At 39.3% G+C, this 18,389-nt stretch overlaps 1 protein-coding gene across 4 annotated transcripts in view; it reads left to right on the top strand.

Moving 5' to 3' along the window:
- Positions 1-18,389, top strand: part of VPS35L (VPS35 endosomal protein sorting factor like) — a 119,347-nt gene that overhangs the window by 54,675 nt on the left and 46,283 nt on the right. For 3 of the 4 annotated variants that reach the window (XM_048866258.2, XM_048866255.2, XM_075132740.1), the window contains 10 exons: positions 757-873; positions 1,309-1,362; positions 1,766-1,846; positions 2,246-2,308; positions 3,716-3,801; positions 6,813-6,893; positions 9,723-9,786; positions 10,888-10,986; positions 13,677-13,754; positions 14,723-14,837. In XM_048866258.2, the coding sequence (XP_048722215.2) occupies positions 757-873; positions 1,309-1,362; positions 1,766-1,846; positions 2,246-2,308; positions 3,716-3,801; positions 6,813-6,893; positions 9,723-9,786; positions 10,888-10,986; positions 13,677-13,754; positions 14,723-14,837 (838 nt within the window). The remainder of the gene's footprint in view (positions 1-756; positions 874-1,308; positions 1,363-1,765; positions 1,847-2,245; positions 2,309-3,715; positions 3,802-6,812; positions 6,894-9,722; positions 9,787-10,887; positions 10,987-13,676; positions 13,755-14,722; positions 14,838-18,389) is intronic. The other variant, XM_048866257.2, reaches the window with a different exon arrangement.

Genomic DNA, 18,389 nt, shown 5'->3' with positions numbered 1-18,389 from the left:
GTGTAGCAGTAAAGTACCATGTCTGCCAGCACCCAGGAGACGTACGGTGACGGTGAGAGGAGCGGGCTCCATGCTTGCCATGGTATGGCGTCTGCACAGGTAGCTCAAGAAAAAAGCGCAAAACGATTGTCTGCCCTTGCTTTCACGGAAGGAGGGAGGGAAGGGGGGGGCCTGATGATATGTACCCAGAACCACCCACGACAATGTTTTAGCCCCATCAGGCACTGGGATTTCTACCCAGAATTCAAATGGGCGGCGGAGACTGCAGGAACTGTGGGATAGCTACCCACAGTGCAATGCTCCAGAAGTCGACGGTTGCCTCGGTACTGTGGACACACTCTGCCGACTACATGCACTGAGAGCATTTGTGTGGGGACACACACAATCGGCTGTATAAAAACGCTTTCTACAAAACCGACTTCTATAAATTCGACCTAATTTCATTGTGTAGACATACCCTTTGTATGCATGTTAAACAGCAGAACACAATATAGTACTTTCATGTTGGTCCATCAAAAGCAAATGGTCTTAATGCTGTATATCATTTCAATGTATATGCTCTGATGAGTTGCTAATTAAATGTAACTGCTTATAGTTCTCCAACAAAAGTTCATTACAGTTCAGTCTTTGGGCTAGAAAGTATATGATCTTTGAGTGACTTACCCAACTTTATAATTTTGTAACCAGTAGTATTTTGAAGTATGATCTGTTTCATAGAGAATCTCTAACTGATAGGATGGTCTGATCTTTCCTCAGCATCTTCTCTTTCGCTCTTTGGGGTTAAACTTGGCCATGGCTGATCCTCCTGAATGTGATCGCCTTCAGATATTAAATGAAGCCTGGAAGGTTATCACAAAATTGAAAAACCCACAGGTGGGTAATTGACAGGAGTTCTGGGGTAAGTTGGAACTGACTTGCCTATTTCAGATACAGTGGTAGCCAGTTGTTCAAAATTATTTAAAAAAAAAATACCACAATTACATATGAGCTTTTAATACACATTGAGCATAGCATTGCCTAGTTCATCATTCCTAGACACTCAATAATTGCCTTGTCAATAAAATACCGGGCACATGTTTCATATGAACCCACCCTTTTGTACTCGGTTTGGGTACAGCAGGGCCCCGTTTTGAAATTTGTAACCATGAAGGTAGGTCCTTGTGCCTGCTTGGATCCAAGTGCCAGACAAGTGCCTGAGTAATTACTTAAGCAGACTGCGGGATGAGAAATATATACTCTGAAACTTGATACGGATTTTGAAGGTGATGCATTCTTTTGACCATTTTATATATATAATATTTTTTCTAGGATTATATTAACTGTGCAGAAGTGTGGGTGGAGTATACCTGCAGACACTTTACGGTATGTAGGAATTTCTACAAGGATTTTTTTTTCTAATTTTAACTATATGTAGACAGTAAGTAGCAGTTTACAATGTGAAAAACTATAAACCAGATTATCTCCTAATGTGAGTGCTGAATAGATACATATTAGAGGCTCAAAAGGAGTCCTTTTGATCATTCATGAATATATTTCTAACCTGTATTTGGAACATAATTGGGGAAACAGGCAGTGTTACAGTAGGTGGCTGATTGAACCTTAAATAAGAATTATCTGGTTTCAACTACAACTGTGTAGAAAATTCATTCTTTTGTAAATGGCAATAAATTCTCAACCTTAACTTAGTACTAACAAAGTATTTTAGTCATTTGATTTCTGCACCATTTTTTATGCTGAGTTGTGACATTTAATTTTCACTACATAGAAGCGTGAGGTCAATACTGTTTTGGCAGATGTTATCAAACACATGACTCCAGATCGTGCATTTGAAGATGCCTATCCACAGGTAAGAGACTGTTTTATTTACCAAGTCTTTAAATAACTAATTTTGTTCCAAGAAAATGCACAGAGGCTTCTAAAGTCTCTTACCTTACAGTGTGTTTTAAAAGGCCTTTTGTAATTCAGGAAGCTCTTTAGAATAAAGTGAAGCCGTGGTAGAGTGTTCCAGTTTTATTCATGGAGGTCAATTTTTAAATCTAGAATAATTTACAACAAAATAATTTGTGTGTGTGTGTATATATATATATGTGTGTGTGTGTATATAAAAAATTGTTTTCTAGGCATTAACAGGAGAAAAATAACCTATAAATTAGATGATTTGCAGATAGATCTGTCATCATTGTCATCATTATGTACTTTAACATGCAATTTGTAATGTATTTAGTTGTTTTTCTTCTTTTCCTAGCTTCAGTCAATTATTCAGAAAATTATCACCTATTTCCATGACTTTTCTGTACTTTTTTCAGCGGTAAGTCATATCTTTGCATTGTTTTCTAGAACTTGAGTGTAGACTGTTTTTTATAAGGAAAGCTAACCTAATTTACTTATCTAAGTCATCTGAAAGCTCACATGGTGAGAAGCACTTTTTGTCAAGTATAAAACTGTTAAAACACCAGGGGAAGTTTTCTTTTGTTAACTTCTTAAAAAATCCATTATTTACATTCCAGCCTATCACACTGTTTTCTTCTTAGGTTATAGAATTCTCTAATACTATTTAAATCTCTAATATATCTTTGTTTTAATGCAGCAGCAGTAACAGCCAGCCAGCAAAGGGAGCTCAGATGAACTAATACAGCCTATTTGTGTGCTGTGCTGATAACTACATAATGAATGTTTCAGTATAATGTATACATATGTGTCATAGCAAAGAATTCAGTGTCAACTGTTCCGGTACTGATTCATAGATTCATAGATACCAAGGTCAGAAGGGATCTATGATCCCTATACTATGAAGGCATCTATGATCCTCTAGTTCTGATTAAGGGCCTGTACAACGCAGGCCACAGAATCTCACCCACCCACTCCTTTGAGGTGCAAAGGAAAGTTTAGGGAGGCCAACGGGTGCGTTTGAATCAAATTTCAGTTGTTTAATCAGACTTTGTAACGCAGAGGAAACTTTTCCAATATGCCTAAGTGATTTAGGAGCCAAAATCCCATTTTTTTTTTCCAAGCCACTTGGGCACCTAATGCTCACTGAAAGTCAATAGGGTTTAAGTCCCTAAGTCACTTGGGCACTTAGAAAATTTTACCTTACACATATTTTGGGGATGGTACAGAAAACTAATTCTCTAGATTCTCAAAGTCAGCATCTTTAAATGACATCCGAACGGTCTACAGCTTCAAAAGTAGCCCTGGAAAAATCCAAAATGGTGGCAGGAATTTGACAGATTTTTTTGGGACTGTAATACCCTATGACTTGTTCCTGGAGTCCTCAGACTTCCCAGTGATCATCACTTCTGTATCTGTGCTGCTTCAAGCATATTATTGCTTTTATAACATGTTTTCCTTATTTTTTGGTGATACTTGTCTAAATGAGCTCTGACCTGTTGCATGTTTATACTGGATACTCCGAGCCAATAAACTAGCTCTTTTGTCAGCCAATAGGATTTCTCCATTCATACCACCGTGCTATAATCTCTCAGTACCTAATCACTGATCCTCCAGGAAAAATAACTTTCTTCAAAAGAGGTAAAAACTGGTCTATTATACTCATACACTCATAGCTGAGATTATTTTAAATATTTCTAAAATATTTATACTTATTGGTTCTTTAAGCAGATTTTCATCTTCAGCACAGAGATCAAAAGCTTTTGTGTATAAAATACCTTAATATACCTGTTTTTTTGTTTGGTTTTTTTTTAATTTGTATTTTTAGGAGAAATTCTTACCATTCCTGGATATGTTCCAGAAAGAAAGTGTGCGAGTGGAGGTTTGCAAGTGCATTATGGAAGCTTTTATTAAGTAAGTAGAAAATATTGTGATTAAGGGCACACTAGAGGATCTGGGCAATCTATTGAAAAGTTGCTAGGGGAGATAGAGTGAATCTTGTTGTAGTCCATTCGGCATGTATAAGATATTCCAGGTGCCAAGAAGAAAATATAAATATACAATTTTTTATTAGTCTTCTTTATTCATCAGTTGCTTATTAATTGTTTTTCAGTGAAAATCAGTGAATAGTCTTGTCAACTCTGTGTCTGTTAGAAATATAAATTGCATGCAGTGTTGTAGCCATGTTGATCTTAGGATATTAGAGAGACAAGATCTGAAGAAGAGCTTTGTGTAAGAGCTCGTCTCTCTCATAAACAGAAGTTGGTCCAAGAAAGATATTACCTCACCCACCTTATCTCAGAAATATAACTTGACTTTCCCCATAATAAACAGTTAGATTTGTTGTTACAGATTCCACCACTGATTAATTGTTCTTTGTGCTTGCTTCAATTTCCATTACTTGACTTGGTTTACATGATAAATGCCATGTATTCCTAGCCTTGACTGACATCAATAATGATCTTGGCATATGAATGAGGAAGGGAACAAATAGACATGTTTGTTACAGTAAAATGAATGCTTCCTGAATGGAAAACAGTATCAGAAGATGAGATTTCATGTTCAAACCTTTCCAAGTCCAGAATAGTCATTTTCATTAAAACAAAATATATTTTTTTTAAATATTACTTTCTTTTCTTAGCTTTTTCTTTTAAATTATCAAATTGGAGAGCAGTAGTACATAATTTAAAAGTGATATCTGAATTTCAATTAGATTTCTTCCAATCAGAAGTATTAAGTGTTGATAATTCAGGCATGAAAAAATAAATAGTGAGTGGCTGGCTAGAGCAGCTTCCACTGGTCTGTTAAAAAGAGCAGACACTTATGATTTCTTGATTGCATAGTTGAGAAACATTGATAGCCATTCAGATTCTGCCTGGTCTGTTAAAAAGAGCAGACTGTTATGATTTCTTGATTGCATAGTTGAGAAACATTGATAGCCATTCAGATTCTGCCTAATGTGTTTGTACTGCATTATGTCAATTGTATATCCCAAGGGGACTGTATATAACAGATTGTGCAGTTGATGGTGCCAGGTTTGGAGTCTTTTGTTACTAGTTCTAAATTTTTCAAAAATGTAGTCCCTTGTAGTTGGCAGAAGCCTGCAAATGGTGTTTGACCATGACAAAAATGCAGCTTGGATACATTTAAAAACCAAACCAAAACCCAGAAAACTTTATTTGAAGTCATTAGAAATATTGTTGTAAATACAGAACGCCAAATTCTTTTGTCTTTTAGATATGGTACTTACCATATGGACAGAGATTGCCTGTCACTGACCCCTTCCATCCACTTCTAAGTGTTCCTGTGTGCTGCCTTCGTTACCAGTGGTGCCACTTGAAGCGAATGGAACACTTATTAATGAAGTTTCCAGGCTTACTTCCACTTAAAACAGAGCTCTGGGGTGATAAATATTGCCTGCTCTATTCCACTTACAGTGAGATGGACCTGCTCCTGATATATGTAGAGCATGCTTTTGGTAATGCCCTTTTGTTAGGCAATATATTAAGTGGAGAGCTTTTAATACTACATAGGCAAAGAACACTTAAATAGTATATAGTAAATTAATGTATAGTTTATCACTAGGCATTTGTACAGCAGAAAAAACCATATTCAGTACAAATAGAATGAACAATTAATTGCCCTACTAATATTTCCTAGTTAGGCACTAGTAGACTATAAGATCCTGTACTGGAATGCAGGGCTCTTCAGCTGTATCACTCTAAGCCCAGGTGCTTAATCTCTGTATTAATATCTAGAGTAATTACTGCTAAACAGATTGGCAGGTGGTTCTAGTTGGCTCCTCCCAGCATATAGAGGGAATGGGAGTGTCTCTTTGGGCCATTAGGAAATGAGGGAGAGGGGGGCTCTGGAGAGGAAGCTTAGGCTGAAGTTTATGCTTCAGTGTTTTTGAGTTGTCCAGTGAAGCCATTCCTCAGGAAGGAGATGCAATTGAATCATGGTGGTTTTGCTGTGTTGAGGATACAGTGGGGTTTGGTCTGTTCACAGGGGCTGTTCTGAATGCTCTGTTACAGTAAAAGATACAGTGGTTATAAGTTAATACAGTACAGAGCATGCATTGCTCATCAGGGTTAGATGTCTCTGCCATTTATCTCTTTCAGGTGGCCTTATTTTATTGCATAGTGAGTGTTACACTTCTTTGTCCTTGGCAGTTGGTTGGCTGTGCTAGAGTTGAGGCACTTGTTCTCCTCCTTCTTCAGAGCTCAGAGTATGGGAGAGCAAATGGTTTCTTTCAAACTATCTGTTGAAAATGGCATTGGAGATATTATCTAGGAAATAGAGTGGCATTTCTCATTCCCCTGGTAACTCAGGAATTCTGTTTTTTGGCTTCAGTATTTATCTGTGGCATGATTAATACCTCAAGGTGATGTGACTTCAGGATATAAACTTGGTCGTCTAATTAGTCCTTGCATGCCTAGACAGGGCATGTTGCCCATTCTGTGCTATCTGACATTAACCAAGGAACTAGATTCCTATCTGAGATTTCTTTACTGGTTTTGCTTTCAAGTTCTTAGCTGGACGTTCCTGGGCAATCTGTCTACACTCTCACCATCCATAAGACTTAAGGTGTCTGTGACTTTGTAATAACACTGCCAGATAGTTATGAAATATAAGTCCCACTGTCATGTTTTTTTTAACTGTGTATTAACTGTGAAGGTATAAATATACTCTGTGTATTTTTGTAAAAAGAAAAATACGTTGAGATGTTGTACAATGCAAGCTGTTTTTTGGAGGTTATTTCACAGACAGAGATCATGTTTTCACCATTGCAATTCTCTGTTCATAAGAGTATATAAAGGCTGCCTATGCAAAATCAGCATTAAATGAATTTTCAGTTTTCCACTATTTTGTGTCTTGGAGAAACTGCAGTATTTTTATCAGTATTTTCCAAAAATGTTTTTTAGACATCAACAAGATGCTACTAAAGACCCTGTCATACTTAATGCTCTTCTACACGTGTGCAAGACCATGCATGATTCTGTGAAGTAAGATGAAATTTACATGTACTATAATACAGAATATGTGTAAATGGTGGATGTTCTGATGTATAGTTTTACTTTTAGGGGGGGTTAATGTTTCACGGTAAATTTATGCATGGCCCTCTGTTTTGCACTAATACAAGCTGTGCAGTAAAATCACAATACAAATTATTTACGCTTTAATAATTGCTTTGTTAGATTCTTTGTTTCAGCATTCGAACTGGAAAATGGCAATAACTTAATAGATTTTTCTAGCGTAGAGGGAAGCAGCAAGGATACTTTTTGAGAATAAAAAGCATAAACAAAGTAGCAGATGCTGTTAAAAGAGAGGATGCCAGTTTGGGCCCTTTTCAGTTTTTGTGAGGATAAAAAGCAGCTAGAATCTTCCAGGAACTACAGTGAACAATACAGTATTTAGAGGTTTTCAATACATACTTTGCCATTAAAAACACAGCTCCCGAAATTGAGTTGCACTCCAGCCACTTTTAGTTATTTGACCTGCACAAAGCAGCCCTAATCTGGCAGAAATAACAAGAAAATCTCTCTTGAGTAGGGGGATTGTTGGGTGGTAGAGAAACTCCTACATCAAACCCACACTCTATGGCTGTGCAGGAAATAAAACTGGGATGTCCTGGTAATCCCCAGCTGTCATAATGGCTCTCAGGGGCTGTTGGCAGTTGGAACAGTCAAGAACAGACTTCCTTTTTCTATGCACCCCCTTCAACTGTGCTGAGTCCTCATAAACCATGCGTCAGAGCCTGGCCCATAATTTTTAGCAGTTATTAGAGGCCAATTTATTTTTAGAAATAGAAGAAAAGAGCTGCATGCGTGCCAACAACTTTGCTTTGATATAGTACTCTGGACTACTGTAGCAGTTTCCATCCAAGTGTTTCAAAGCGCTGGACAGATTAATAATTAAACTGTACTGATACAAATGATACTGTACTAATATTTAACACCCTTTGTGAGGTAGGGAAATATTATTATCCCAATTCTGAGGGTGAGGAAACTGAGACACAGTGATTAAGTGACACCCAAAATCACACAGAAAATCTTTGGCAGAGTTGGGAATAGAACCAAGATTTCCAAGCGCCTACTTTTGTGTGTAAATCACAAAACTCTCCTTCCTTCTTTCTATGTGGGTTGAATAGAATTGTAAGGGCACATTTTTGTGGTGCTCCTAATCAAGAGCCATTTATAATTTAGTGCCAATATTGTAAACGTAATTTACAACACTTTCAATGTTTATAGTATATTATTGTAAGTTTCCTCAGATCATAGAGTGTCAGTGAATGCAAGACACACTAGCAATAGAGGAAATCAGCTTTGGCATGTAATTCAAATGAAGACAAGTCCAAATGCTTTATTCTAGGTTATGTGGTCTTTTTGGCTTACATACGTACTTTAATGTCTTTTCAACCTTTAAACAGTAATATTTATTAAAAATAAAATTAATTATTAAAGAATCAAAACAGTTGCCAGTGGCCTATAGTTGACGCTTCTTCACATCTTGTTGCCAAAACAGCTCTGAGCCTTCACTGGGAACCTTGGTAAACCCCTAATTAGCAATACTTTTATTTCAGGCAAAATTAATTTACATCATTCTTTTGATTCTGTTCTGTCAGCTCTTACAATGGCCATTTTACATAGCATTCTAATAAGTTTAAAACTACCTCTTTCCACTTTTTACAAACTTTGATTCAGCAAAGTTTCAACCCACAGTCTAGATCTTAGGCCACTTGAACAGCTGTTGACTGGTAACAACAGCTCACCCTCAGTTCTTTCTTTTGACTGGTAATGTACTAATGAGCGAATCATGCTGAGGTTTTCCTTCCTTCTCTACTGGATAAAACTATTTCCATCTGGTGTCTGCTCTAGGAAAATGGTAAAATGATACACAGGAGGTCAAAGCTGGAGACAAGTACGTAATAGTAAAAGGATTAAATGGGATTACTTAATTGTAATTTAAATTCTATTTATCCATTTTCATCCAAACAGATCTAGCTTATTGGCTGTCCATGTGATGTAAATTTGTCTCATACTGAATTTGGGTTATGCCTTCTGAAAGATCAGATATATTTGTGGTAATGTTGGAAGTAAATGTATCATTTTAGTACCATTTGTGACAGCAAAACTTCTAGAGAACACTATAATGAGACACAGTGGTAATGGTAACAGAGTTAAAAGGACACAGTTGAGTAATCATAGTTTAAAACAAAAACCTTCTTATAAATAACACCTTAGAGAATTAAAACTGAAAGAACATTAAATGTCACATTTAAGGTTTTATTTAAATTGTTTGTATTTCTCTCAAGTAGGAACATGAGAGCTAAATGAGCTAATCTAACTTGTTGATGAGCTAATCTAACTTGTTTATAATTAGTTTATAGTCAATTTCTCATTCATGTTTTCATGCTGTAGTTCAGTGCTGCACCCACTGAATTGTTGTTATGAGAATATTAGTCTGGATAAAAGCTATATCTTTTTTCACTGGGATTCAGAGTATTTCATAGAAATGTTTCTGTTGGTCTCTACATTTAATAAAATCTTATTTTACAGAATTTACATATTAGGCCAAACTTGTCCTGGTAATAACCCTTTAAGAGTATTATTAAAAATAGCTGACAATCATAAATACAGTGTGATTTTAAGTTAGTTTAAAAATTATGAGTATAAAATGAGTATTAGATTAATATGTGTCCTTAAAATGAGTGAATTAGATACTGTGAGCATAATTTTTTTTAAAGAATTTGTAAAATACGTATATAGTTGAAACGTCTTTTTTTTTTTTAAGATGGCTTATATTGTATTGACTATATAAACTTACTGTTGTAGTGCACTAACACTTGAAGATGAAAAGAGAATGTTAGCATCTTTGATAAATGGATTTATAAAAATGGTGAGTACTTAGTATTCATGATTGCCTGGGAAAACTTTTTGTGGCAGAGTTACCGAGTGGGAAGTAGGCACCTAAATACCACTGAAATTCAAAGGGACTTGAGCATCCAACTTGCTCAGGAGATGTTAAAAATCCCACCCAGTATATTTAGTGAAGGAAATATGCAGATGTTTTGAAGAAATGTCATACAACTGTTGATCCTTACTTGGTATCACAGGCCTAGTTTAAAGTGTATCACAGCATGCATCAAAATCTTCTGTTAAATGTCTTTAAATATCCTGTAAAACCTATACGTGTTTTAAAGTTGAATATTTAATGAATGTCTTGCGTGTCGTGACAGTCTGAAAGTTCACAAGTCACTAGCAAGTGAAAAGTAACATTAGCAGGTGTAATTCCACCACCCACACCTGAGAGGGATCAACACAAAATTAAAAACAAAAAACGTTTTTTAAAAAATCAGTTTTCTGAGCCCTCCAGTATTCGAAAATTGAGACAGACTTTAAAAATAACTTAAAAAACCCCCAAATGCCCACTCTTCAAAAGACAGTTTTTATTGGCTGCGTAATAAACTAGTGTCAGTAAAAAGGTTGATTCATTAATCTGTTTGTAGAGTGATTATGTGGGTTTTCTGTTAAGCTGCTTTGTTTTGTTTTGTGTTTCTGTTTTGTTAAAATGCAAACCACACCAAACCCCCACTTCCTATAAACCTCACTTTAGGAATTCTGTGAGATACCAGATCCCTTTCCAGAAGTCTGGAAGCTGATAAGTGTTGTATGCTTGAGAAATATTCACACCATAAATCAGAAACTATATATTGTTTTAATAATAATAATAAAAACACTTGCAGATTTCCCTAGAAGCTAAATTATGGAAGGTGAATAGTTGAAGGAGAATCTCTTCTATCCCTAATATAGCTGTGAGCAAGTTACTTTGAAATTATTGAACTTAATTGCAGTTGAGGATCTTCATTCCAACCCTTTTGGAACAAACAAAAAAGAGAGAGAGAGAGCACCTTAATTCAACACACATTATAGAAAGATCAAATAGCTGTGTGCTGCGGACATGTCATAAGTGTGGCTTTTTGTATCTTCCTAATCCCAGGTATCGTTTGGCCGGGACTTTGAGCAGCAGCTGAGTTTTTATGTTGAAGCTAGGTCAATGTTTTGCAATCTGGAGCCTGTTCTTGTCCAGCTGGTTCATGTAAGCAAAAATTTTACTGCAGATGTTGTTGTCTTAATCAGTGGGTTCCTCCCCCTCCCTCCGCCTTCCCCCACCCCCCAGATTGCCATTCCTTATATTTACTGTGTTAAGGTTTATTTCGCTAGGTATTCAGGAGTAGACTTTGTTTTTGCCTTTCTTTTCTCACTAAATTTTTCTTCAATTGTGTACTTTACCCCCATACTCAGTACCATTTAATGATGCAAATTAGCTGTTTCATTACATTCATTAGCTTATGGAACAAACAATACTACAAGGTCTTCCTATATATTCAGAAATTGGGGGCTGATAGTCACAGGAGGAAGCATGTGAGTGCTCTCCAGGAGAGAGTCTGTCTCTGGAACAAACTTCCAGATGAAATTAAACAAATTCCAAAGTCAGACCACCTTTGGCAAACTCTGCAAAATTTTCCTATTTGATCAAGTTTTTGCACTGGAAGCAGAAGGACATGCATAACATCAACCTTCCCCCTGAACCTCCCTCAAAAGCAGAGCTTTCTATAGCTGTGTAAAGGGTAAGAACCAGAGACTTAATAAATTCCACTGGGACTTGGCTGTTTGCAGATGAAAGGTGCTGAAATACCACGAAAAGAAAAGGAGTACTTGTGGCACCTTAGAGACTAACCACGGATGCGTATGCATCAGATGAAGTGAGCTGTAGCTCACGAAAGCTCATGCTCAAATAAATTGGTTAGTCTCTAAGGTGCCACAAGTACTCCTTTTCTTTTTGCGAATACAGACTAACACGGCTGTTACTCTGAAACCTGAAATACCACGGTGATTGATGGCAGTATAAACTTCTTCCATAGCTACCTTCTGCACATTTTTTCTGAAAAATGTAGTGGTGTTCTAATTGGATTATGAATTGAGTATTAGAAGAAATGGGACATCTTTCATAGTTAAGTTTATTTTCTTTTGTGTTAATTTTTAAATGATTATTATACACAAGATAGAAACAGTATTTCACAAAAATAAATAATTAAAAGTCAAAGACTTTGGTGGAGTTATGGAATCCAGGAGCACAAATAAGAACCCACCCTGTAAGGTATGTGAAAAGAGTCTGCATTTCAGGCTTATGTATTAGTTCTGACTGCCCAGGATCAGAAATCAGTTTGACAGAATGATATCGAGATAAGCCGAGTTCATATGACTAGATCAGTGTAGGAATTTTTTTCATAATTAAATAAGAATTTTTCCATTCTTGCTTAGTTCAAGCAAACAAGAAAAAATAGAAATGGAAAAGGTTGAAATGCCAGGTCAGCAATTCACTGTATAGTTTACAAGTGCTGGTTAGCCTTTGAATGCATCCCCAAAACAAACTGTGGAAGCATAATTTCATATTTTTAAATTTAAAACTGTTGGGTAACTGAAAAATAATAGCAATATAATAATCCGCATGACTGTTTTGGTGTTTGGTGGTAATAGGATGGGGAGAATTAATCCATTGCTACTAATTAGATTGGTTTATAAAGTGGGAGTTACAAACAGATACTGATTGACTCACTTACTGAATCTATCTCCGATAGAGCCTTGGGTGGAAATTCAACCAGTTGTCTTTTTTTATTTTTGTTGTTGTTTTTATGTAACGAATAATTTTACAAAAGCACTAATACACTTAAAGTGCAGGTATGATAAATACTTCACTTCTTGGAGGTTAGACCTAGGCTAAATACTGCACCTAAGGCATATCAGTATCTTTTGTAATAGCACACGTTGTCCAGCCAAATCAGAAGAAAGACAGGAGGCAATGGATGTGGTTTAGTTAAGCTACAATAAAAACAAAATCACTTAAAATATCTGGAAGTACATGGCAATAAATTGTACACTGTGGGTCGTCATAGTTTCCTAATCATTTCCATATAATCCCCAACTAGTCCTGACCATCCAGTTGCTGGGACCGTATATCCTCTCCTTTTGTATGAGGTAAAAGGGGGGCTAGAAAAGGAGGAGGGGGTCAGCTGCTTACTGTTCCAGATGTAGGAGCCCCAAACCTCCCCCTCCTCAGTTTTCTCAAGATGTTTTCTCTCTCATCCTTTTCCATACCCTTCCATAACAAGTATCTGCACTGGACATCTGCCATGAGTTTTACCTACTAAGTTGTGGCATTATAACTGAACACCCCTCCTCAATCCTAGAGGGTCCTAGATTTACTTTGGGAAAGATGAAAAAATCCACCCCATCTCGCCGAGTCTTGCAGTGAGGGAAAAATTCTTTCCCAGTCCCCAAGAAAAAACGGGCAACAGCAGATCATGAAGGAAGCTGGTTCTTTCTCGGATTTCATGGGTGGGAGGGTGGTGCTGCCAGCCTGATCCAGGTAAAAGAGGGCTTCTCCTGGATTGCAAGGGGTTTAAATACCAGTCAGTAGGAAGGGCAGTATCCCCTCCAGATCTGACCTAGCTGCTTCCTGCTCTTCCCTGTTCTGTCTGTCCATGTCAACTTTCCCCTTCTGCCCCAGTTGCAGAGGGGAGCCCATAAAGGGACCACAACTCCTTTCATTCTGGCCAGCCAGACAAGGACCCTCCAAACATAGTTGTGGTGAACACATTATCCCTTTGGCTACTTTTGTTTCCCATATGTTTAACTTGACAGAATGATAAGAGTTGGGTGTTTATTTGCAGACCTGGTAAATCTATTCATTTCTATTAGTGCCTTACTTTTCTTTTTTATGCATAGTCTGTGAACCAGCTGGCAATGGAAACGAGAAAAGTGATGAAAGGAAATCATTCCAGAAAGACAGCCGCATTTGTCAGGGTAAGTGAAAAAGTCAAATATATTTCTAGATTCTTCATCCCATGTGCACAGATGTTACGATAGGCTGGAGCCTAAGGTTGTCATTTATACAGAAGAAATACATTTGTGGTTTCCATATTGCTTATCAATTCACTTTCCCTTATGGGCACTGATATTTACTCACTAACAACCAACTGCTGCTATCCTCATTAGACAAAACTCCTGCAGAGTCCCATGAGTTTGCCTAAGTAAGGGTGATAGGATTCGGTCTCTAAGTGAGGTTTTTTTAAGCCCTCCTTTAAGGAAATTTCATTTTTCCAAATTAATTGTCATTGTATACAAGCCAGTTATATAGAGGGGAGAAAAGAGCTGCTGCAAGATAAATGGCATGACAATGTGTATCATAATCAAAAAGTCAAAGTGGATACTTAAATCTAAAGTGGATACTTAAATTAACTAATATATTCTCATAGTGCAGGTGTGTCTTTACACCAGAACTATATGATTCATATGTATCAGCGTGCCAGTTTTCCCCTGAAGCATCCCACGCTCTTAGAAAGTGTAGATCTTTCTGGGGAAGGATTAAGTGGTTTGTGTTCACTCACAGTCAAGCGACTCATGGCACCTGGATATATAGGAAGTGGAATTGACTTTCTGGAGAGAGAGAGGCTCTAGGGTGTGGGTTAGTCACTCCTGAGGGAGGAACCCTAGAAGCAAGAAAGCCTTCAAAGAAGTTCTGAGCTCATCTTTATTTTATTGTTTTCACTGTTAATAAAGGGAAACCCCAAGAGTTGGGTCAGTTTGAATTTCACAAACTTTGCGGGCCGTGTTTTGTAGATGAAAGTGGGAAAGATACCTACTTGTGTTCTATTTTTAAGCTTTTGCTTGAGCATATACAACAGTAGTTAATTAAAAAGCCCTAAAATTGCTATACCTCTAATTTAAGAAATTATTTGAGTTATGTTTCGTATCTTTTCTTCTTTACTTAGGCTTGTGTTGCCTTCTGCTTCATTACAATTCCATCTCTGACTAGTATCTTTGCCCGTCTTAATTTGTACCTGAACTCTGGACAGGTTGCCCTGGCAAATCAGTGCCTTTCACAAGGTAAGACAGGTGTTTGTTTCAATTGAATAATAATTCTTTCTTGCCAGAAAACAGAATATTACTAGTTGTGGATAATATTGATTCAGTTTGAAACTGAAGTTAACTCTTTCACTCCTTATTCTTGCACACGTTTCTGTAGTCACAAAGTAAAATAATTCTAAAATGTATTTTTCTAAATTATAGCATATTTAAAATATAGGAATTATTGTAGAAGAGAGAGGTCTGATATTCAGATATTTATTCAATTATTCCTTATTTTAGCCTCCATCTATGATTTTTTAAAGAGCATATCTTCAGAGAAAGCATTGCTGTTTTAAATAAGGGACTTGAACTTGTGTGCAAACAATGTGCTTTAAATAAATTCTTGAGGAGAGGAGGAAACTTAGACCAGCTAAATGATTATGCATGGAGATTGATATTCCTGTAAAAACTGTTGGGAAAGAATTAAAGGTCTAAGTGCTTCAGTCAGGTTGCCATAATATTGATTGTGGTGCTGCATTTTGTAGTGCTACTGGAAGATAGATGTCAAAGCACAGAAGGAATATGCCATGAAAAAAATACTTTGCTAATAAAAATGTCATGTGTTCCAGGGAAACTAGTGTTGACTGTGGGGTTGTCAATTTTCTAAATGCAGAAAACCAAACGCCCTTGTCTTGCCCATACCCTGCCCCTTCTCCGAGGTCTCGCCCCGCTCACTCCATCCCTCCTCCCTCTGTCATTTGCTCTCCTCTATCCTCACTCAATGCTCATTTTCACTGGGCTGGGGCAGGGGGTTGGGGTGCAGGACGGGGGGATGGCTCTGGCTGGGAGTGCAGGTTCTGGGGTGGGGTCGGGGATGAGGAGTTTGGGGTACAGGAGGGGACTCTGGGCTGGGATTGAGGCTGAGGGGTTTGGCATGTGGGAGGGAGCTCCAGACTGGGGCAGGGGTTGGGGTGTGGGAGAGGGTATGGGCTGGGGCGAGGGTACGGGGGAGTGGGAGAGGCGGGAGGGAGCTCCAGACTGGGGGGAGTTGGGGTATGGGAGAGGGTACGGGCTGGGGGGAGAGGGTACGGGGGGGTGAGAGCTCCAGCTGGGGGTGTGGGCTCTGGGGTGGGGCCAGGGATGAGGAATTTGGGGTGCAGTATGGGGCTCTGGGATGGGGTAGGGGGTTGGGGTGCAGGAGGGGGTCCAGGGTGTGGGCTCTGGGAGGGAGTTTGGGTGTGGGAGGGGGTTCCGAGCTGGGGTTGGGACACAAGAGGGGGTTTGGGGTGCGGGCTCCAGGTGGCGCTGACCTCAGGCAGCTCCCGAGAAGCAGAATCATGTCCCTCTGGCTCCTAAGCAGAGGGGCAGCCAGGGGGCTGCATGCTAATGCTGCCCCCACCCACAGGCATTGCCCCCACAGCTCCCATTGGCCACGGTTCCTAGCCAATGGGAGCTGCAGAGCCGGTGCTTGGGACAGTGCCTGCGGGCGGGGGCAGGGTGCAGAGCCCCCCTGGCTGCCCCTCCGCCTAGGAGCCAGTGGGACATGTCAGCCACATCCTGAGAGCTGTGCAGAGCCCAGCACGGAGCCTGTTTGCCCCGTTGGTGCTGCGGCCAACCGGATTTTTATTGGCTCAGTCAGCTGTGCTGGCCGGATCCACCAGGGTCCCTTTTCGAACTAATGCCTGAACGTGGTGTTCAGTCAGGGGCTCTGTTTTACTAGATGTCTTAGATAAGATGTAAAACAAAAGTCCTGATCGCTTGTGGTTTAAAAAAAAAAAAATCCCATGGCAAGAGTTATGAGTGTTAGTCCTGGTGTCCTGTTCAAATTCCAGCTTGAACATACTTGCCTAAAAGCAGCTTCCTCTACCTTCACCTGGATACAGTGTCCCTCATTCCCTGTCTTAAGCTGTTATGCAATTTTACTATGCGCTCTTAAATTGTTGTGATGTTTAGCCTCAGAGATTACTGCATTTCATTGCGGGGTGAAGTGCTTCCTATATGCTGTATATGGTTTGCTTAATGCTTAGGGATTTTTCATGGTCTTCTCTTTTCCTATAATCATGTCTTGTATGTTAAACATTGTTTTTCCCCTATACTTTTGTGTGCACTTCTGTAGTGAAAGCCATAAATTGAATTACTATGAAAACATCATCTTGTGGTGGCTGTTATCTCTGATTTTAGATTTGTGTATGTTGTGATACAGTATGGCCAGAGGGCAGCAGGAGAGTGTTAGAAGGGAGCCTTATTCCCTGTAGAGGGAAGAAAGTTTGCTATAAATTAATTAAAGCACCTGAAGCCAATTAAAGCACCTGAAGCCAGTCACATGATAAAAAAAACCCCTGCTTCAATCAGACAAGAGGAGGAGTTGAAACAGAGTGGATTGCTGTTGGAGCAGAGAGCGGTTTGTAGGGAAGCAGAGGAGAGTTTGGAGAAGTGCTGCGGTGGGCTAAGAAGACCAAGACCCTAGGTAAAGGGACACCTGGTTTGTGTAGAGGGAGGACAGGAAGCCCCACAAGCTGAAGGGCAGGAGAGGGAAGTAGCCCAGGGGAAGGAACTGCTAGTTCTAGTGGTTTATTGCTATCCCTAGGGCCCCTGGGTTGGGACCCGGAGTAGAGGGCAGGCCCGGGTCCCTCCCTCTCCACTCCCCTCCTCTAGGACACTAGTGGGGCAGTTAATACCCCAGTTCAGGGGCAAGAAACGGTGCCCTGAACCCCCACCCAAGAAGAGAAAGCACGAGACCCATTATAGTAGTGCCGGCAATTTGCCACAATGTATATAGAGGAATTAATGAAGCTCATGTTGTGACTATTTTAACTATTACTTGTTATATATGGAAGAGCATCCCATATTTGACTCATATTGCTGTCACTGCCACCATAACTTACTATGAAATATCAAGGGGTGTTTGGGTGGGGTGGGGAGAGGGCGGAGGACAACTGATGAAATCAGGGTGGGTTTTGCATGTAAGTTGACAAATCAAATAAAACTTATTTTTAACAACATGAACTTGGCTTGAAGGGTGCAGGCACTTGTGCCTACAAAATTAATTGAAGTCTAAAATTTACACTTGTCTTGCATGTGCAGTGTTGTTGTAGCTGTATCAGTCCCAGGATATTTATTCCTGAGGGAATTCTGTGTCACTGCATGCATAATTAACGAGATGCATATTTTTAATGCAGAAAAAAGCTGCTGCTGGTAAGTTGCTACAGTTCTGCCTTTTGCCCACCAGAAGGCACTATGGTGCTAGAACAGTGCAGCCTCAGCAGAAAATAACGTTGGCTGGAAAATTGCTGCAGTTCTGCCTTTTGCCTACCAGAGGGCTCTGTGGTGATAGAACAGAGAAGCAGCTCCTGGCCAGCTAGGGAAGAGAAAGAGCCTGCCTTCTTCACAGTGCCTGTCGGGCCAGGTCAGGAGACAAGAGCTATGGGGAGACAGACAGCATGGAGCTGCTGAGGGGTCACAGACAGGGGCTGATAAGGTCTAGTGTGGGAGGATGGATTGGGACAGGGGCTGAATGGAAGTGGACATGCAGGGCCACATGGGGACAGGGGGAGCAAGTGAAGGGCCGTATAGGGACAGGGGGTGGTTGAG

The sequence above is a fragment of the Caretta caretta genome, chromosome 10 (assembly GCF_965140235.1).
Source record: "Caretta caretta isolate rCarCar2 chromosome 10, rCarCar1.hap1, whole genome shotgun sequence".
NCBI classification, from domain to species: domain Eukaryota; kingdom Metazoa; phylum Chordata; order Testudines; family Cheloniidae; genus Caretta; species Caretta caretta.
This window is presented reverse-complemented; position numbering and strand designations above follow the sequence as displayed.